The following is a 23160-nucleotide window of genomic DNA, read 5'->3' on the forward strand; positions in this document are numbered from 1 at the left end:
TTTTGCTTTACTCTGTTGGGAGATTTTCACAACCGTTATCTTTATTCTATTCTCAGAAAGTAAAGGTTTCAAGGCATCTTTTGTTTTCTATGTCTGCAAGAAGGCATCTCCAGAAGCCCCCCAGTCAACAAACTGGATGACCGATAAATCTGTTATCTTCAATTAACAATATTTTTCTTTTGTAACTGCTAGGCTATCGGAAGGTTTAAGCACATCCTATAATGTCTCACTCTTCTCCTTGGCTGGGCACAACTAAGCTTTTACCCGCTCTGTATTTCTTTTTACTCCAAGATGCTGACCTAGCTCTCCATTTAGCTCTCCTAACAGGGATGCTGGAAACCCATGTAACAGATGTTCTTCCCCTAGAAGACTCCTCTCTAGCCTTCCTCACTGAGCAGCCAGCTGAGATGCCTGTATTATAACCAGCTCCTACTGTTCTGTCACACAAATCAGTCTGCTAAGGCAGCCCTACTGGTGTTGTATAATTTCTTACCCTCGCTACAGTGATGTAGCAAACAGGGACACTGAATTGTCTTACATATTAATTCATGAATCTGAAATTCTGTAGCAGAAAGCTCATCAATAATCACCCTAGGGGAAAAATATGCTGCCATTCTACCTCACGCCATTCACAAAATAAATTCGAGACAATTGAAAATCACATTTGAAGCCCACTAGAAAATTAATATAGCTTATGCCTGGTGGGTAGGGAGGTGTTTCTAAGTGGATCACAAAATGCACATAGAAAAGCTGATATATTTGGTTAAATAAAAAAATTTGAAACTATGCAAGGAAACACCCTCAAAACAAAACAAAACAAAAAACCCCACTATCGACCAATAGAAGTTATTTGAAATCAAGACCAGTATCTAGATTATGCAGGGATCTTTGAGAAAAATACAAGTAACAGAAAAATGATCCAAGTTTAACACAATTCAGTCACGGAAACTGGAATGGCCAGTGAACATCTGAAAACTACTCTCTTGCCTACTAATGTAGAAAATGCAAAACAGAGAGATAACATCTCACATCTATCAATTTTGTCTTAAACACAAAACAAAATTTAAAACTGTGTCAAAGCCTCGTGTCCCAGAGGAAGTAAAGAGGTGAGAATCCTCATTCACTGCTGCTGGACTTTGGAAATTAATTTGGCAAAAATCTACTGAAGTTGAAAATATGCATATCTCAGAACTCCGAGTTTTTCAGACACTGTTGTGTGTGCACAAGGAGATATGTACAAGAAACCACTCCAATGACCATGACCATCCCCAAGAAAGTGAGAAAATAAACAGATCTATATGTATCAACAGAAACAAATTGCTGACTGCAAAAAACAAGCTACAGTTATAAATACACTGTGATACAACTTACATAAGTTAAAAATATCACACGAATGATTATGGATATGTATATGACAAGAGTAAAATATGGACCAGAAGGGTGTGTTCATGATAGTGCCTCCTGGAAGGGACAGAAGGGAATGTCCTTGGAAAGACTAACAAAGTAGTATAAAGATTTACCATAAATATTTACTTTGTTTACAGCGATCTGAAGCAACTATTACAAAATACTAACATGTTAACTATGGGTGATGTAAATAACAGGCTGTTATTATTATTCTCTGTAATTTTCAATATTTTTTCTTATAATTTTTCAATAAGAAATATTGACATATCTAGAGTTCTAGCATTTCAGTCTCCTGAAGAATCATGGAATGGCAGTGTGGGAAGTTACCTTAGAAGCATCCAGTCTAATGCACTTGTTTATGCATATAAGCTTGGAGAAATAAAGTGACCTGCCTAACGGTCAAATCATAGTTATAACCTGGAATTGTCAACATCTGGTGGGGCATCAAGGCAGACTCAAAATCAGGCTTGAAGAATATGGTCTTACGAAAAATCAAGGAGACCAGGCTCAGTAGTTCAGCCTGTAATCCTAGCACTTTGGGAGGCCGAGGTGAGTGGATTGCCTGAGTCTGCAGGTTCAAGACCAGCCTGGGCAACTTGGCAAGGCCTCGTCTCTCCAAAAAAGAAAAATCAAGGAGTACACATTTTTAACATCTCCATATATTTTCACCTGTCAAGTCCTTCAGAGGGCAGGATCTGCATCTTAGCAAGCTCTTATTAAGAGTTTCAATGAATGAACCCTAAACAAATGCTGGCTCTCCTCTTTCAGTAAAGCAGTGGGACAAGCCACCTCTAAAATGAGACTTGAAAATCCTGAAAGCAGTTTGATTAGCAAGTAAACAAAAATGAGAATCTGTGGGAGGAGGCTATTCTAACCTTTATAGTTTTATTGAAGTGGGACCAAAATAATTTAAATGGCCTGAGGGCAGGTAGTTTGGATAGCTGTAAGTTGCTGAATGATGTGGGTAAGATCACACCACTTAAGAAAAGGAGGCTCTGGTTCAAGATGGCTGACTAGAAGCGGCTGGTGTGCGCCTCACTCACAGTGAAGTGATTATCAGAACTCCAAGCAGGTCGTCTAACAGTGCATGCCGGGACTCCCGAGAGAAGCTGGAGAATCAGAGCAGAGAAGAGGGTGGCCAAGCAACCTGCTGAGTTGTACTGGGCCCGGGGCCAATGAAGCCTGCAAGCAATGAAGGGGTTGAGTGAGAGGCCCCCAGGAGCCCACATCATCACCAGGGACCCTTGTAATCCTAGTCAGGGGAGAGCTTCTGTGACTCCCCCCACCCCCATAACAGAGAGACCTGCCTGGTGACTGTGTAGAGCCATTGTCCAAGCCCATGGGCCATTGGTTCCTGTGCAACTTAGGGCCAGGCAAGGAGGGAGGCCTGGTGTCCTGTGAGAGCCCAAGTGCCAGAAGTTGCTGGTAAGTTCCTTGAGGATACTGCAGCTGCTGCACTCCCCACCCCCAGCCCCACTGCTGCCCCCAGGCCAGGGAGGGAGAGGTTGAGGTATGTGCTTTTGTGCACCTCCAACAGACTTTGCAGCCAGTCCCCAGGAGCAGTGAGTTGTTGGTGAGCCCTTCACCCACTTCCCATCTCAGTTGGGGATCATCTGCTTCAGGTCTGCAACAAGGTGTCCCCACATCTGCCTGAACACTGCGGTGAGGCCCAGGGTTTCTCTGAGCGCTCACTGCCAGTTTGCCAGCAAGCCCTTTGCAGTCACTCCTGCCTCTTTCGGCTCTTCCTTTTAACCACCATCTTTGGTGGTCTTCTGCCTGAACTACAACACCTAACAAAAAACACACCACAGTAAGATTTTTCCAGGACAGTTTTTGCACAATCCTATCTGCAACGAAGGAACTTGTACAGAGCAGTGGTCCTCTGAAAGTACCCATAAATGAAGCCAGCCAATAGTCCATGATGGAAACTAAGCCATACCCACAAGGAAAAAAGATGGAAAAGACCAAAAGTTCTATCCCAATGATGGGAAAGTCAAAGAAAGAAAGAAAAAGCAGCAGCAGCACCAATTCCCTCAGATGGAAAGGACCCAGCAAATAACTCCAGCAATACAAAAAAGCCAGTGTTTTGTTGCCCGTCCCCCGACAATTGCATCAGCTCCCAAGCAATGGGTCCTAACCAGATGAATTCTCTGTAGTGACATAGAATGCAACATGTGGATGGCAAAGAAACTCATATCTAAGAGACAATGGAAACCCAAAACAAAGAAGCCACGAAAAAGGAACCACAAATTGAAAGTTGACATGACTATTCCAAGAAAGAACCAAACTGAACTTCTGGAATTGAAGAATTCATGTTAGGAATTTCAAAATTCAGTCACAAGTCTTCACAAAGACAAGACCAAGTACAAGAATTTCAGAGCATGAAGACTAATCATCCTTTGAATCAACCAAGTCAGAATTTTTTTTTTTTAAATAAACAAAGTTTTTGAGACATATGGGATTCTGTAGAAACCAAATCTACGACTGCTTGGCATTCCTGAAAGATTAGAAGAGAATGTAAACAACTTGGAAAAAGTATTTGAACATAATCCAAAAAAAAGTTCACTACCAATCTTCACTACCAAAAAAACTTCTCTACCAATTTTGCTAAAGAGATAGACACTCAGATTAAAAAAAAAAAAAGTTCAGAGAACTTCTGTGAAACACTCTATGAGATGACCATCCCCAATGCACACAGTCATCAGATTATCCAAGGTCGATGCGAAAGGAAAAATTGTAAAGGCAGCTAGAGAAACGGGCCAGGCCACCTACCAAGGGGAACCATCAGACTAACAACAGACCTCTCAGCAGAAACTTTACGAGCCAGAAGAGATTGGGTACCTTTTTTTATTCATAATAATAATAAAAAGTCATCCAAGAATGTCTTATTCTACCAAACTAAGCTTCATAAATGTAAGAAAAATAGTCTTTCCCAGACAAGGAATCGCTAAGGGAATTTTTCATCACCAGACTGGCCCTGTAGGAGATGCACAAGGGAGTTCTAAACATGGAAATGAAAGAACAATACAGCTTAACATAATAGCTCACGTAAGGACATAGCACACAGACCATATAAACCAACCACACAACTGAGACTAAAAAGCGACTAGCTAACAACACTATGACAAGAACAAAACCCCAAATATCAATAACAACATCGAACGTCGAAGGCCTAAATACCCCACTAAAAGACATAAAGTGGCAAACTGGGTTAAAAAGACTCATCCTTCTGCTGTCTTCAGGAGACCTACCTCACTTCTAACAACACCCATATGCTCAAGGTAAAGGGATGGAAAAAGATCTACCATGCAAAGGGGCAACAAAAATTAGCAGGAGATGCTTTTCTTGCATAAAATAAAAGATTTTAAACCAACAGAGTAAAACAGGACAATGAAGGGCATGATACAATGATAGAGGACTCAATCCAACAAGAAGAAGTCTTAACGATCCTAAATATATATGCACCCAACTTTGGAGGACCCAGATTTATCAAACAATTACCACCAGACGTAACAGAAGACTTAGCCACACAATAACAGAGAAGGACTTCAACACCCCACTAACAGCCATAGACAGATTGAAGCAGAAAACCTCCACAGAAATTCTGGACTTAAATTTGACACTCGATCAGTTGGACCTAATAGACATCTACAGAATACTTAATGCAGTAACCACAAAATATACATTCTTCCCATCCACACATAGACATATTCTAAGATTGATCACATGCTCAGTCATAAAGTCTTAATAAATCCCTCCCCCCAAAATCAAAACCATAGCAAGCATCTTCTGTGACTACAACAGAATAAAAGGAGAAATCAACACCAAGAGAAACCTTCAAATATATGGAAACTAAACAACTTTCTTCTGAACGATTTTGGAGTAAATAACACAATCAGGAGATAAATAAATTCTTTGAAACAAATGAAAATAAAGACACAACATACCAAAAACTCTGGAATGCTGAAAAATCAGTGGTGAGAGGAGTTTATAGCACAAAATGTCCACAGCAAGAAAATAGAAAGATTAAAAAAAAAAAAAAAGTCAACCTAATGCCTCACACCTAAGGGAACTAAAACAAGAGCAAACTAAACCCCAAGCTAGTAGAAGAAAAGAAATAACCAAAATCAGAGCACAATTAAATGAAATTGAAAACTAAGGGGGAGGGGACATATAAAAGATCAACTAAACAAAAAGTTATTTGAAAGGATAAACTGCTGCTCAGATAATGAGAGGGAGAGGAGAGGAGATTCCCAATAAGTACAACCATAAATGAAAAAGGCAGTACTACAAACGATCCCACAGAAATACAAAAAAGACTCTCCAAGATTACTATAAGAATCAGCACATGTAACCTAGAAAATGTAGAGGAAATGGATATATTCCTGGAAACACACAATCCTTCAAGATTGAGACATAAAAAAATTAAATCCCTTAACAGGCCAATAATGATCCATGAAGTTGAATTGGTAATAAAAGACCTACCTACCAAAAAAAGTCCTGCACCAGATGGATTTATAGCTGAATTGCACCAGACATACAAAGAGCTGGAACCAATCCTCCTGAAACTATTCAAAACAATTGAGGAAGAGGGACTCCTTCCTAACTCATTCTGTGACATCAATATCATCCTGATACCAACATCTGGCAAAGACACAATAAAGAAAGACAACCACAGGCCCATATTCCTGATGACCATAGATGCAAAAATCCTTAACAAAATACTGGCAAACCACATCCAACAGCACATCAAAAGTTCATTCAGGTCAGGCATGGTGGGTCACGGCTGTTATCCCAGCACTTTGAGAGGCTGAGGTGAGAGGATTGCTTGAGCCTAGGAATGTGAGACCAGCCTTGGCAGCATAACAAGGCCTTGTCTCTACCCCCACCCCCCCAAAAAAAACCCAGGTATGGTGCACACCTGTAGTCCCAGTTACTCAGCAGGCTGAGGTAGAAGGATTGCCTGAGCCTAGAAGTTTGAGGCTGTGGGAAGCCAAGATCATGCTTCCGCACTCCAGCCTGGGCGACAGAATCAGACCCAAACTAAAATAATAATAATAATAATTATTATTATTCACTATAATCAGGTGAGCTCTATTCCCAGAATGGTACAAAATATGCAAATCAATACATGTTATCCACCACATATACAGAATTAAAAACAAAAACCACATGATCATCTCAATAGATGCAGAAAAAGCATGGGATAAAATTCAATATCCTTTAATGATAAAAAACCCCAACCATATAGGCACTGAAGAAGCATAGCTATGACAGCCTCACAGCCAACATCATGCTGAATGGACAGAAGTTAGAAGCATTCCCCCAAAGAATTGGAACAAGACAATGATGCCCATTCTTATCATTCCTATTTAACATAGTACTGGAAGTCCCAGTCAGAACAAGCAAGCAGGAGGAGATAAAAAGTAGCCAAATAGAAAAAAGGAAGTCAAATTCTCTCTTTTTGTAGATGACGTGATTCCATATCTAGATAATCATAAAGATTCTACCCAAAGACACCTAGATCTGATAAATTACTTTAGTAAAGTCTCAGAATATAAAATCAATGTTCAAAAGTCAGTAGCATTTCTACACAGAAACGTATTCTTGATAATCAAATCAAGAACACAATCTCATTTGTAACAGCCACACACACACACACACACACACACACACACACACACACACACACACAAATATGCTTCAAAATACATCTAATCAAGGAGGTGAAAGATCTCTACAATGAGAACTACAAAACACTGGTGAAAGAAATGAAAGATGATGCAGAACAAGTGGAAATACATTCCATGCACCTGGATTGGAAGACTCAATATTGTTAAGATGTCCATACTACCCAAACCAATCTACAGATTCAATGCAATCCCAAACAAACTATCAATATCATTTTGCACAGATCTAGGAAGAAAAATACTGAAATTCATATGGAAGCAAAAAAGATCCTGAATAGCCAAAGCAGTCCTAAGCAAAATGAACAAAGCTGGAGGCATCACATTACTAGTCTTAAAACTTTTATGAAACAAAGCTACAGTAAACAAAACAGCATGATCCTAAACACAAACAAATGGAATAGAGCATAAAGCTGCTTACCTACAACCAACTTATCTTTGAAAAGCTGACACAAATAAACACTGAGGGAAAAAAAAAAACCCTATTCAACAAATGGTACTGGGAAAACTGGCTAACTATACATAGAAGAATAAAGGAGGACATTATCTTATACAAAAATTAACTCAAGATAGATTAAAGATTTAAAGGTAAGATCTCAAAATATAAAAACCCTGTAAGAAAGCCTAGGTAACTCTTTTTTTTTTTTTTGAGTTGGAGTCTCACTCTGTCGCCCAGACTGGTGTGCAGTGGCATGCTCCCAGCCACCACAGCCTTGACCTGCTGGGCTCCAGCGATCCTTCCGCCTCAGCCTTCCAAGTAGCTGGAACTACAGGCGCGCGCTACCACGCCCGGCTAATTTTTGATTTATTTTAGAGATGAGGTCTCGCCAAGTTGTCCAGGCGGGTCTTGAACCCATGGGCTCAGGCAATCCACTCACCTCAGCCTCCCAAAGGTGAGGGATTACAGGTTGAGCCACTGAGCCTGGCTGGTAACATTCTTAACATTGATCTAGGCAACAAATTTATGACCAAGTCCTCTAAAGCAAATACATCACAAACCAAAATTGACACGTGGGACCTAATTAAACAAAAGGGCTTCTACACAGCAAAAGAAAACTATCAAAAGAGTAAACAGACAATGTACAGAATGGGAGAAAATATTTGAAAACTATGTATCTGACAATGGATTTATATCCAGAACCTATAAGGAACTTAAACAAATTGATAAGAAGCTAGCTGTGGTGGCTCATGCCTGTAATTCCAGTACTTTGGAAGGCCAAGGTGGGAGGACTGCTTGAGCCCAGGAGCTTGAGACCAACATAGGCAACATAGCAAGGCTTCGTCTCTACAAAATATAAAAAAATTAGTTGGGTATGGTGGTGCATACCTGTAGTCCCAGCTACTCGGGAGGCTGAGGCAGAATGATTGCCTGAACCCAGGAGGTCAAGGCTGCAGTGAGCCATGATCGTACCACTGCACTCCAGCCTTGGCCACAGAATACTACCCCCAACTTAAAAAATATTGACAAGGAACAATTCTATGACAATGTGGGCAAAAGACATGAACAGACATATTTCAAAAGAAGACAGAAGTGGACCAACAAACGTGAAAAAATGCTCAACTAATTAGAGAAATGTAAATGAAAACCACAATGAGATACCATCTCACCAGTCACATTGGCTATTTTAAAATGTTAAGAAACAACAGATGTTGGTGAGGTTGCAGAGAAAAGAGAGATAAGGCCTGGAAGAGAGAACTACAAAGGGATTAAAATTAAATGAAGGAAAAGATGTATTATGCCAGTATTAACCAAAAGTAACTGACAGAGCTACATTAATATCATATAAAAAAACTTTAAGACGCTTTAGTAGAGACAATGAGGACGACTGCACGAGGACAGTAGGGTCAATCCACCATTAAGATGTATATCGCTTAAGTTTACTAACTTTAAAACATATAAAGAAAAAACTTACAAACATAAAAGGGATACACAAATCTATAATCAAAACATACCACTATCACCTTTTAGGAACGGATAAGAGCCAGATAAGAAAGCAGAAAGTATATAGGAGATCCAGAAAACATGATTAATAAACTTAAACTAACGAAGTACCCAGTAATGACAGAGTACATAGTATTTTCACTTGGACATGGAACAGTCTCAAAACTGACCAGAGGCTGGGTCGGAATGGCTATCTCAATTAATTCCAAATGTCTATGAAAACTATGAGTATGTTTAATGATCATGTGGAATCATGCTAGTCAAGAATGTAATTGGAAAGTTTTCAAATGTCTGCAAATTAAGCAATACATTTCTAAATAACTCACAGGTTAAAGAAAAAACCAAAATAGAAACTACAAAATGTTTTGAAGTGAATAATAAAAATATACCATATAGCCTTAAAATGTAGAAACATGACTAAAAATCAAATAAAAATCAGGATGGGTACAGTGGCTCATACCTATAATCCCAGCACTTTGGGAGGTCAAGGTGAGAGGATTGCCTGATCCCACGGGTTTGAGACCAGCCTGGGCAACTTGGCGAGACTTCATCTCTACAATAAGTCAAAAAATAAAACAAAACAACTGGGCGTGGTGGCACACGCCTGTGGTTCCAACTACTTGGAAGGTTGAGGCGGAAGGATCACCTGAGCCCAGCAGGTCGAGGCTGCAGTGCCTGTGAGCGTGCCACTGCACTCCAGCCTGGGCGACAGAGTAAGACTCCAAAAAAATACATACATAAATATAAAGTAAAAATCAATTATCTATGCAGTTATCTCAAGAAGGTAAAAGATTCACAGCAAATTAATTCCAAAGGCAGCAAAAATAATAATAATAATAATAATAAGCTTCAGCACAAGAACAACAGAAATAAAATTGAACCTTGAACCTAACATTTTAAACATATAAATAAAGGATATTTTTGGTGGTCTTAATAATACACTGAGTTTTTCATGAATGCATCTGCCATGTAAATTAAGCAAAAAGTACAGTTTGGTTTGTTGAAAACTTGACCAACAGTCAAGTTCTGTTTAAGAAAATCACGTCACTACCAGCAAACTATTCATGACACCATCTCCATTTGTAGCGATTGCATTATTAGTGATTATGCACACTGGTGCAAACAACTGATTTCTTCATTATATTTTTCTACTGTAGTTGTACCTCAGCATTTGCATACTGAAATATTATTTTATTCTAAACCACTTTCCTTTTATTTCTCTTTTCTATTGTAATGGGGAATTATACTCTATATTTTCTAATATATTGAATATTTATATCTAGGTATGTCATGAACTTCATTTCATGAAAGTAAAGGGAAACTTCAAAATGTTTTTATAAAAACATTATCAGGTCTGACAGAGTCTAGAATGATTTTTCAAATCTCAGCCTTATTAGTATAATAGGGCTGAATATTAATCTCAGTCTTAATATTCTGAGATTTTTGTAACCATAATTTCTAAGAATAGCTTTAATCTATTTTGCAACTAGCGTGTGGTAGGCACAATATTTAGAATAGTATCTCATTTAAATCTAATAACCATCTTTGTAATAGGTAGTATTACCGTCATTGCTTGTATGAAGAAACAGATTCAGGTAAATTAAATAATTTGTCTACGTCTACATATCTATGAAGTCTAGAGTCTGACTGACTCCCAAACTCATGTTCTTTTTACTCAGTGCCCTTCAAAAAAGGGCCAGCAACATACATTACTTTGAAGTTAAATATTAACTTTGCACAGGCATGAGGTTAGGCTAAGGTAAGCATTGTAAGAGATCCCTGCCTGTCGAGGCAAACAAGAATGATGGGATGTCTAAACATAGTAGGTAATTTTTCAAAGTCAGGAACAATTACTCATAAAAGGTAGTTATAAAGCAGCAATGTCTAAAAATGTATTAGAGTAAGTTTCAAGCCATGCAAAAGTCACCAAAACAATTTTTATTTCCAGTGTTTAATTGGGTATGCACACAGGCATGACACAGGTTTGGATTCATTAGTCCTCATGCAGAATTATAATCTTCTCCATAAAGAAGCCAGTTCCATCCAGGATCCACTATCTACACACCTATGTTACAACATTTATATCAAATCTGGTATCTGAAGAAAAGATACATATTTAATATGTTCATTTAAGTTACGTATTTTACAGAAAGATTAAAAATTCAAGTCACACAAAACTCAAAAACAGTATTAAAAGTTTGACTATAAAACTCAGATCCACCTGGAATGACTAAAGAATGGAAGTTCTGTATCCACCTGTGTTAAAACTGGTAAATGTAATGAAATTTGTTACCAATAAAATGCATTCATTTATTCAATGTTATGTTATCTAATTTTAACAATATGGCACCCTAAAGACCAAATGTACTTTTATGATGAGGCACTTTTGTTAGTGATGAAACCAAAAGAACAAATTTGCTGCACACTAATGCCAGCGATTTTCTTCAGTGATTTTGGGTATTATGCTATGTAGTAAGTTGTAACAAATACCTTGCTCATTTGTATACAACTATCCAATATATTTTTAAATATATATATATGTTCTTCTGGCTGTAGTAATGCACTGTAAAGCTATTTCACAGTGCAAAATGATGAAACCAGCCCAAATGAAGGCTGCATAATAACAATTCTGGTACAAGAAAATATTTACAGAGTTACTAGAACGTGTAACAGTAGCTTTTTATTTGCTAGAGTGGACATACCTCCAGTTTAAAGACAGGGATGAAACTGTGCTTTATTGCCTGGGGTTTCAGACAGTTTATGAGGTTGAGCATTAGCTGCAGAACTAGCATTTTGGCTCATGTTCTGGAAGCTTTCTCCGTTTATTTGGTCAGGGGACTGTGGTGGTATGGAAAGAAGGTGCCTGCTCGTTGAAGCCAAGGTACTGGAAGAACTGCCTGTGTCAGACTGAAAAGACAAAGGTGTATCAGTTGTGGATGCCTCTAGTGAACTAGGATTTTCTGGCTGGGGGTCTCCGGTGTCGCCTCTGCTAAGGTCAGAGGTACTGGTGCGTAGGCGTTCCCTGGCGAGCCAGTCTGAGATCGAGAGGTCCTGGGCTGAGCATTTTGGTTTTAACCGATTCACAGCAGAAAGTTCAGATTCTCTCTCCCCACCCTGTTCATGCACTTTCCAAAAATTCAGAACACTGATTTCAGTAGCATCTCTGTGTCCTCCTAGTGTGTGTCTGCGTTTGATGTTTTTCCTTTTAGCAGTCTCAGCATTGGTTTTTTGATTTCCTACTCCAAACATATCATCTGCAGGTGCTCTGGGTCTCAGTTTTAACCGATCTGCTATTTTCGTTTTCCAAGTGGGTTCCTGCTTTTCCGAGTCACTTCTGGTTGATGTCTGTAAACTCCCAGTTGATTTTCCTTTTTTCATGACATCAAACACTTTAGTTATTGAAGGTGTTTCTTTCTCAGTTTTAGCATCTCCTAGGCTCCCACTGTCTGACTTGAATCGAGCAGATTTTTTTCTGGATAGTGTATCACATTCAATAAGTTTATGGGAACTAAAAAGTTGTCTCCGGCTATCCAAACTTGGTGTTAAACTTCCTTCGGTACAACTCACTTCACTTCCTTCAGAATTTCTCCGGCTTGTCTTACTGATATCTTGCAGTTTTCCTCGGAAAAGCCTCTCTGAAGTCAGAACTGTGGGGAAGACAGGAAACTCGCTCTCGCTGTCGGTTTCCACAGGCCGCCCTTCGCTGATCAGTTCGCTTCTCTCATCATCAGCCTCGTCTCCCTTGCTCTCTGCCACCGACTGCACCTCGGGGCTCAGGCGACTGGAGTCAAGGCTGGTCAGGTATGTAGCAGATGATGTTGTGGAATAATCTGAGGTGATGGTGCTGACATTGGCCAAAAACTCACTGTGTTTAGTCTCTGGACTGGTTGATTTCTTCATGGAGAACCTTGCCAGAGAAGCCTGGGAAGACATGCTAAGCAAAGTGCCAGAGTCAGACCCTGTCTCTTCAAAATGAGAGGACTTCTGTGTCAAAAGTGACCTGGGGCTCTCTTTCAGGATGGTGAAGCGACAGCTGAGAGTTGGTGACTTGCTGAGTTTTGTACTGTGTGGTGGAGAGGGTTCTTCGGAGGGTGTGCTCTCTTTTCGCAATGACATCTTTTCATCTTTTGCCGCACTGGGGTCTTTCCTAGAAGTATTTTCTTTGGCAGAGGTGATCCTTTGTTTCCTGCCCAATGTCTCACTTTCTTTCTTGGACTCTCCTTTAATATCATTGTGACACTGTTCCATGTTTTCCTTCTTAAAAAATACATTGTCCAATTCATCTTCCGAGCTGCTAGGCTGTGCTTTCTCTTTTGGCTTTTTCCTCTTGCGACTGGCGGCTGCAAAGATGGAGGACACAAGCAGCTCCCTGCTATACTGATCCCTTCCAGATCCCCAAGAACCCTGCAAAGCGAAGAGAAAGGAGACCGTGAACATAACATTGTCAAGTTCATTTTTTGAAATGCTTTTCCCCGAATATTTCTTACTGAATTAAGTCTATGAAAGCTTTAAAGCACCAGCAGAGTATCAATAGATTTTCTCACCCTCCTTTTACCTTGTACCAAAGACAAACTTTTATTTAACTAGCCTAGTTTCTTACCTGGTGGCATTTACTTGCTAAGTCACACAGGAACTATTTATTTTCCAAGTCACAGCTCTTATACATCTGTTTTCATGGAAATATTGTGTGCTTAGTGTCGTCTAGCTGTCTGATTCTTACTAATTTCCCTGAAACTACTGACTTTCCCTCTTTCTGCAATGCTCAGATAGTCTTCATTTGGGATGTAAGCTTAAGACAGGTTATACAATATTCTGACACAGGTTATTCACATTTTATGACCAACTCCAATTTTGTAATTACGGACACCATATGATACAGATGCTAATCAGATGAGCTCATTAAGATCAAGGAACTCTGGTCTTCTGTTAGTTCAGTGAGGTTGGATCTCCAGGGATTTTTGCCTTAGGTAAATCAGGTTGGTAATGTCTTCATTTATCTCAAGGCAATCGTAGAATTAGAAAATTCAAATAACAAAGGGTCAATTAAATCCTTACCATAGAAACACTTCAGTACACTGTTATTGGTCAAGTTCTTTGCTATATATAATAGGTTCTTCATTATAGGCGACTAGTTTTGTTTGCTCTGTGTAATAAGTTCTTGATTACAACTATTAATTTCTTCATGATGTCTGTATGCTAAGTAATGGTAAAAGGGAGGGTCAATAAATATTTATTGGTGGCCAGGCATGGGTGGCCCACGCCTGTAATCTCAGCACTTCGGGAGGTAGAGGTGAGAGCATTGTCTCAGCCCAGGGGTTCGAGACAAACCTGGTAACAAGGTGAGACCTCATCTCTACAATAAATTAAAAAATTAGCCAGGTGTAGTGGCACATGCCTGTAGATCTAGCTACTTGGAACGCTGAGCCAGAAAGATGGCCTGAGCCCAGCAGGCGAGACTGCGGTGGCTGTGTGTCATTGCATTCCAGCCAGAGTACATGTGTTTACTACACAGTATTTAAGACAAGTGTGCAGGCAGGATGTATGCTGAGTAACAGAAGCAGCAAGTATATTTCTCTATTGCCATAAAAATCTTAGACAAGATAAATTGTTATACTGAAGTCTTAAAAAATAAAGTAAAAAAAATTAGGCTGTTGTATAAAAAAAAAATCCACCGGGGCCGGGTATAGTGACTCAAACCTGTAATCTTGAGCCACTAGAGGCCAAAGTGAGAGAATTGCCTAAGCCCAGGGGTTTGAGACCAGCTTGGGCAACTTGAAGAGACCTCATCTCTACAATAAATCAAAAAATTAGCCGGGCATGGTAGAGTGCCTATATTTCCAGGTACTTGGGAGGCAGAAGGATTGCCTGAGCCCAGCAGGTTGGCCATGAGCATGCCACTGCCACTTGCACGCCAGCCTGGGTGACAGAGTAAGACTTCAACTCAAAAAAAAAAAAAAAAGAACCCATCAAAATAAGCTCAGATGAAAAGAATCCCTTGTTTTTTTAAGTTATAAAAAATTTAATAATGATCCAGTACATTTCTAATGGTTATGCATGTATTCCCACATTCTGTAGGGGATAATAGTTATGACTGAGCTCTGAATTCAAAGATCTGATATTCATTCTCTAGCTTGCTGGGTATGATGCTGAGCAAGTTAATCACTTTTAAACATTTCAGTTTTGTGGTGAGAAGCAATTTAGGTTATCGTCTTTAAAATTTCCTTAAGGTTCTCTTTAAATTCTGTTTCATCATATGTGATCATATATATGGTGGGAAAAATTGCTTTTGTACAGTTGAGAAACTGTTTTAAGTAGTGATACCATTTGGTATGTCCATTATGTTACAGGTAAGGTACAACAACACTATAATTAAGATGAAGAGACTGCTGTAGTAGTAGGTTAAGAAACATGCATCTAGTGAGAAGGAAGCCAGGAATTTCAAACAGGTCTTTCTAATTTAAAATCGTCTGCCAAAAGAGGTTGAGAATCTGATTTAGATTTTAAAAATCTAACAAGACTTGACAATTAAGTGCGAGGAATGATCCTTGACTGCATCCTGTGTAAGAAATAAAAACCAAATATACATTATTGGGACAATTGGAAAACGTGTAAAAATTACACATTAGATTATAATGTATCATACTTATGTTCGTTTCCTGTGTATGATAATTATATAGGAAAATGACTTTGTTCTCAGGTAATACACACTAAAGTATTTAGAGGTAGTATTATACCTACAAGTAACTCTCAAATGATTCAGAAAGAAATGTGTAAATATACATAAACAAATATACATATATAGAGAGAATTTACCAACTGGTAAATCTAGGGTAAAACATTTGTGTGCTATTACTCTGACAACTTTTCTGTAGGTTTAAAAATCTTCAAAATAAAAAATTGGAGCAAAAAAAGTAAAAAATCATACGTGATAGTGACATAATATTTTTTTGTAAGAATTATATATACTCCTCTTATAATACTTAAACATAATATGAAAATTCATGTCTCATTAGAAGATATAACAATGTTTTAACAAGTTTATTGTTAATTCTAGTTGCTAGTGTTTCAGCCATCGACAAACTTTCTAAGAACTATAAAAAGTTCCTACAAACTATTCAAAAAGTTACGTAATTTGATGTTGCTGTTAATGGAACAAAATTGTATAAAAACATTAAAACAACAAAACCAGTGATTTTGCTGAAAACAATGCAAGAATATATACATTCTATCAAATGTACAACGAAAGTCTATGATATTTCTGAAATACATACAGGTAAAATAACCTGACGGTTGAGATTTGTGTGACGATAGACCCAGAGGAGGAAAGGGGGTGACATGCAGAAGAAACAGGATGGGCTAATAACTGAAGATGGAGAATGAGTGCACAGGGGTCCATTCTATTATTCTCTCACTTTGTAGGACCTAATATTCATATTAATGATTGAGAAAAAAAGCTTAGTTCTTTGTATTATGCTAGGCTACACCATGAGAATGCTTCATCTCACAATCCAGTATTCTATCATATTCTATTTTAGGAACTGATTGATTTTCAAATTTATTAGAAGTTGTTGCTCTGTCTCATCAGACACAGACAGGAATGCATTTGTATATTAGTGATAACAATTGGCTAAAAAACAATTCCCTCCTAAAGTATTTTCAAATATACACAAAAGAATTTACCTTAGATTTTGTTGAGTCACTAGTAGCTGAATCTGTGAGAAGTTAAAGAAAATATGGTCAGTATTAGTCAATCTTTACTGCTTTCAACAAACAATGCAAAACTTATGGATAAGACAGGCACAGAACAAAATGTGAAAGCAAAACTCAAAACAATAGAACACAGTGGATAGTCAGAGCTCACAAAGATGCAAGCTGCACCACAGAAAGCCACCGCCATGAAAGGATGCTGTGAATTGTAGGCAGAACCAGCTCAATGATAGGAATGGCAAAGGAGCCCTGTTCTAAACAAAAACAGAAATACTAGTGTTTATTCAATTTTCTAAATGTTAAGCCTAGTAATATAGAAGCTTGAAGACCTTGCAAGAATTTTATTATGTACCACATCCTGTATCTGAAACTGATACACAATGTAGAACTTTTAAGCTTGTTGGCTGCCCTAGTTACAAATTGAGACATTCATTGGTGTATTGATGTTGATTTTTGTCAGACTTGAGTTTTATAAGCATACACCGGATGTGTATGGATGCAAAAGAGGCATTAGGATAACCCTGCTTCCAAGTAACTGGTTTTATATTAAATAATGTTTATCTTTGTGCTTCGGACCCCAGTTTCGTAGCAGTGCAGACAGGGATCCTTTTGACTACTTTGGTGAAACTGCTACCAGTTTGTAATTATCTACCAACAAGTGCTATTATGGAAATGGAAAAATGGAGACCATAATTTAACTGTCTGGCAAAAACTCAGATTATACAATTATAAAGAGGGTAGGAAGGGGCTAGCATTATTCAGGATAATCCCAGTTTTTGAAATTGTATCTTTTGACTTTAGGGAAATTGATTTTCAGAATTAATGAGCTGAGCCCCGTGCCACGCCCCTTTTAACACATGGCTAAATGCTTTATGACTTTAAGAACTGGTAGACCATACCATGCTATTTCTCCTCAGGGTCTGCTTCAGAAATAACAAGAAACAGCAGAAAAACTTTTAAGAAAGTAGTATTGATCTGTTTACAATAATCTTAAGAGAAACTTTACACCACAGATCAACTATGTTTGCATTTACAAGAATCGGGGATTTCTGCAGACAAGGCAGCTACAGTGTGGACAACAATCCTCCTTCTTCCTACAGTTCCAGCTGTCCATCAGGGACATCACAGAATCCACTAGTGACATTACCGTGTGATAGACTCCTCCCACTTCGCCTGTTCAACATCAGTATAGATTTGCCTGTGTCAGTAAGTGCTGAAAAAACCCTTTAGGACTAAAACAAGAACTAGAGACAAAGGGAGAACATTGTGTAAAACAACATGCTAGATTAGTGCAACAGTTTGGCAGGAGAAAATTTTCATCAAATGAGCCTGTAAAAACTAATACTTAACCAAGCAGTAGGGTGGCAAGAGGAAACAGAAGAAAATAAATGTCAAATAGAGTGACTTTTACTGTGACATCTGTAGTGACAAATAATATACCGTGTTTATATGAAAATGGTGCCCATTAGCAGTTCAACATACTTAACTTGCTGCTTTTAAACAGAATTTCTAGCTCAAGACTCAGAACTACTCATACAGTCTAGATCATACTTTCTGCCATCACAGCAACCACATATTCAGTAGCATATATCTGTTTTACCTTGTGATGACTATTACATGGAAACTGTGAATTAAAAAAAAAAAAAAGGAAAGAACAAAACAGTGGTTTGCATGCTCATTTCCCTCGTATTTCCATTCTGACAAACATTACAACTCCATGCACTGCCAATGGCATTATAGTCACTGGAAGATAATGAAGATCAATCAGAAAAGGAAGATTGGTTTTTATTAGTAGAAAGGAAAAAAAAGAAGAAAAGGAGAAAATCATAGTGAATTGTTACTTATGACTGATTTGCTCTTTCAGGTTATAAAAATGTAGCTTCTAGCCTAAACATCAATACCGCCCAGCAAGAGTTACCTGATACATCTCCGGGAGAGACTCCTGTCCTTCCAATGTTGGTGAGTAAATGATCTATGTTTGGCACTGGCTGGGAGTCTACTGTGTTTTCCTCCTGCACTGTTGTCTATGGTTAATAAACAAAGATCTCTTCATCATCTCTTCAAAGATACTTTCTTTAAAATTCAAACAACATTTAGTAAACGACACATTGCTGGATGGAACACCTGTGCTGCTTTTTTTTTTTAAAACATTGTTTACACATAATTAACTGCAAAGTAAGCATCTTACTTGTACTTTCATTAGATCAGAAACTGAGCTAGAGACCTGCTTCCAAGGTGCAAAGTGGACAATAGCATACAAAGCAGGAAGCTGACATTGTTGTAGCATCAGGATCGTGTGTCCCAAGTGAAAATACCAAGTACAAAGGCTACGTGACAATACTTACAAGAGGTTCTTCAGCCCCTTCTTCTGTGAAAAACCAGTCATGCTAAAATTCAAAATAAAAAAGGTGAAAAGAGAAATTAAACAAGTCCCTAAATATATCAATATCTTGGAGGATAGTACAGAAAAAAGGTAATTTTCTTAGGAAAAATGATTATGACCAAATTCTGTCCTGCCAAATGTTGGCTGTTCGTGGAAACGCATTTTCTTGCAGAGCGGAACTTACGTGCTGGATGAGTGTCTCCACGATCTTGTACTGGTCAGGCATGTGAGTCACCATGTGGGTCATGTTGTCTTCTGATGTTCGTACAAGAGTTGGGCCAAACACTATTGCTAGATTTCTTGGCTCCATCTGAAATAAAAAAAATGATACTGACAAATATCAGAATTGTTTTTAAGGAAATAGGCTAAAATTCCCATTGTAGGTTCCACATTCTATTTCTGAAATGTACTTTTGATGAGAAAGAATTCGAAGAAGAATAGTTGACAGACACAGATTAAAAATGTTTGCTAGTTCAGATATTCATAAGCAAATCTGTACATAACTTCTTTATCGTGTTTTAAAGAGAGGTACAACACCTAACTGGCATTCATCTTTTCCACAAAGTCTTTTATTAAAAACAATTGATTTGGTTGAAAACATATTACCAGAGCTGGATTAAGTGACAAAAATCAAAAGAAAAAAATTTGAAAAGAATAGAGAAATCCCTTCCCCCTGAGAACTGAAAAGTGGAAAAGTGCTTAAAGATACATGAAAGGATCCAGAATGCCTGGTAGTACATCAAAATCACTGATATGTAAAATCCCAATGTCTGGAAATATTGTTGACCAATTTTTTCTTCAACCATATCTTCTGAAGCACTTTGCTTAGCCTCACTGCAATCTGAATGCCTCAATATTGCATGCTTATGTGTATGTACACTCATTTCCATGATATTTGTATTCCTTGTTTAATTATGAGATTATCAAAGGTATGAATCCTTTGTTATATCTTATAGTGTACAGTATAATACTTGAAATTTAGGATTTGATCAAAATGTTACACAACTTTTCCTTAACCATCTTCAGTATATACCAGAAGGTAAAAGAAAAATCATCACAGAACTCAAGAAGCCAAATTGGAAAAAAAAAAAAAAAACTAAACCGTTTAGGGGAACTAAGTATTAGACTATGTTGTGAGCTGTCTGTGTGCATGTGTGCACACACACACACTTATACACACATCTTTTGGGTATAGTACAAAATGACAAATGTACAACTCCCCTCCTCGCCTTCTGAAGTAATTGCTTGCATCTAGCATGCTAACTGGCATAAAACACCATGTTCACTGCAGAGGATAGGGAGAAAGTGTGCTTGAAGTCAGGATTTCCCCAGAGAGTCGGCTTTGTAGAAAGAAACTATGACTGCATGGGAAGGGCTTTCTTAGATTGCATACAAAGACCCACAGATTAGACATGGTTTTAGTCTCTCTTTAGAGCATGCAGTCATCTTATTCTTATGTCTGTGCTGGTAACGGCTGCTAGAAAAATAGAAGTTCATCACCTCAAAGGTGTTATGTAAAAGTTTTACTAGATTCTTGCCATGATTTCATTTGTTTTTTAGGCTAATGAGAATATACGTTCATATTTATATGTACACGCAGTAATATTCATGACCTGGGTATACAGTTTTAGCTGGTTCCTACATAAAACTAACAAAATAAGTAGTATACAGTTTATTTCCTTATTTATTTTTTGAGTAGTAGTTTTACTGTTGCCCAGGCTGGAGTGTAGTGGCATGCTCACGGTCACTGCAGCCTCGACCTGCTGGGCTCAGGTGATTCTTCTGCCTCAGTCTTCCAAGCGGCTGGAACCACAGGTGTACGCTACCACACTCAGCTAATTTTTGTGATTTATTGTAGAGATGAGGTCTCACCATGTTGCCTAGGCTGATCTCGAGCCCCTGTACTCAGATAATCCTCTCGCCTCTGCCTCCCAAAGTACTGGGATTACAGGCATAAGTCACTGTTATAGCTTATTAAAACAAATTCTATATTTCTTAAAAGATGCTCAACAAAATGTGGCAGGAAAAGTCTAGAAAATGAAACACCATATCCTTTTCTTCAAGATTCAGTATTAATATATTAAAGACTCTAAAAAGTTCTACAGTAAAGAAATCCGTCGAAGATTAGTTCAGTGCTTTCTAAATTAATTAGACTTTTATAAAACACTATTTTCCCAGTAACTCCTACTAAAACCCACAAAACTGATGATGGATGATGTAACAGACTTCAGAAAATATTAAAATAATAAATTAGAAAATATTTCAGCTAGCATTGTATTGAACTTTTTGGCTCCTACTATACGAACTTCTCAAAACGGTACAGTAAAAAAGCCTTTCATTTCTTTTTCTCCTTTTTTTAATTTAAATTTTTCTGTAACCCTATCCTTATTGACGAAATTGAGCATCTAAGGGAAATTATAACACTTCTATAATTTTCTCAATTTGCAGGCAATAGGGATTGACCTGTTCTTGTAACCTAGCCTTATTGTAACTGTGGGCAACTGTCTTCCAGAACGTGAACAGCCACTAAATTGATGTAAGTGGATGAATTTTTCTCTACTTTAAGCAGGAATCAGTCTTAGGAAAGGGATATCAGTGGTATTCCTGAGCTTGTAGTATTCTTTTATTTTTCTCTCCAGGAACCAAAATGACTTTCATTAAGAAGTAATGCCTTTGAGTTAGAAAATCATCATTTTTCAACCTCCAATGATTTAGGCAACAATCATCAGTGACTGATCAAAAAAAATTAAGACTACAACATGTTGACTTAAGCAAATAAGTATAAACAGACATCTTAAATCAAGAAAAAGCCAGTCTGATGTATTTTAGAGCTTTTGTTGAATTATAATCCTATTTTTAACTATTTGGCATGAAATAATGAAGCATATCTTTTAAACTAAAGCCACTGATAGTACATTTCTTCAATATGCATTTTACATACCTTATTTTTTTCTGAATTTTCTGCCACTGTCTTCAGATGAGCCGAAAGAAACTTAAGGGTTTCATAATGATGTTCAGGCAAATCACGGATCTGAAACATATTATTTTCATGATGGATTGAAATGCTGAATTTTAGTTGTACCTTCAAAAATATAAAATAATACCTACTAGTCTTTTTAATGTTTTCAGACGGTCTAGGGGATCTTCTTTACGATTGGCTTCAATAAAATCGGCATATTTATCTGACAACAACAAGAGTAAAATAAATTTCTCTTAAATTGCTTAGATGAATTGTAATCTAGTGTTTCTTTAAAGTTCAACTCTAAACCACAATTTAAAAAAAAAATCATATATATATATGATTCCTAAACAGTCTTTAATATGTAAATTTGTAAAATTTACATTTTAGCTACGGTATTTAATGACAATCTAAGGCTCATCAACATATAGGAGAAAACTCATTAAAATGTGAATTCTCTACAGGCACCATCCTATATTTACACCGCTTGTCCATTCTTCCCTCACCCCTCAACAACCAGTACAGTATCTTACATAGCAATGAATTATTTGGCTTGACTGAAAAAAATGTTTTTCTATTAATTGTACCTTATTATGTCCAAAGACATCTGACTGAAAACAATAACAATATATATATATATTTTTTGAGTTGGAGTCTCACTTGGTCGCCCAGACTGGAGTGCAGTGGCCGCTCCCGGCCACCGTAGCCTCGACCTGCTGGGCTCCGGTGATCCTTCCGTCTCAGCCTTCCAAGTAGTTGGAATTACAGGCATGCGCTACCACGCCCGGCTGATTTTTTTGATTTTATTGTAGAGTGAGGTCTCGCTGCCCAGGCGGGTCTCGAACCCGCGGGCTCAGGCAATCCACTCACCTCAGCCTCCCAAAGGCACGGGATTACAGGCTGAGCCACCGAGCCCAGCTACAATATATTTTTAATGTGACTGCAAACCTGGATGAACAGGACAATATATATTTCACTGAACCTAAACAATTCTTTAGAAACTCTATTTTTCATTCAAATGTATCAGGAGAAAAAAATCCAAATGACAAAAAAAGTACATAATTATGCTTTTAAT

At 37.9% G+C, this 23160-nt stretch overlaps 1 protein-coding gene across 4 annotated transcripts in view; it reads right to left on the minus strand.

Annotated features, from left to right (window-relative positions):
• Window positions 1–23160, minus strand: part of ARHGAP21 (Rho GTPase activating protein 21) — an 81705-nt gene that overhangs the window by 8651 nt on the left and 49894 nt on the right. Inside the window, exons 19-26 of one of the 4 annotated variants that reach the window (XR_503940.2) lie at window positions 22235–22308; window positions 22068–22157; window positions 19311–19436; window positions 19089–19130; window positions 18662–18767; window positions 17643–17916; window positions 16717–16748; window positions 13398–13440 (exon numbers count right to left, since the gene is read on the minus strand). Coding sequence is in view for 3 of the 4 variants with exons in the window: in XM_008052304.1 (XP_008050495.1) it covers window positions 11746–13440; window positions 16717–16748; window positions 18662–18767; window positions 19089–19130; window positions 19311–19436; window positions 22068–22157; window positions 22235–22308 (2165 nt within the window). In the remaining variant the exon portion in view is untranslated. Of the gene's footprint in view, window positions 1–10955; window positions 13441–16716; window positions 16749–17642; window positions 17917–18661; window positions 18768–19088; window positions 19131–19310; window positions 19437–22067; window positions 22158–22234; window positions 22309–23160 lie in introns of those variants that run through there. The other 3 variants (XM_008052304.1, XM_008052303.2, XM_008052305.2) reach the window with 3 other exon arrangements.

Source organism: Carlito syrichta, unplaced genomic scaffold (genome assembly GCF_000164805.1).
Source record: "Carlito syrichta isolate Samal-C Ts95f unplaced genomic scaffold, Tarsius_syrichta-2.0.1 Scaffold271701, whole genome shotgun sequence".
Lineage (NCBI taxonomy): Eukaryota > Metazoa > Chordata > Mammalia > Primates > Tarsiidae > Carlito > Carlito syrichta.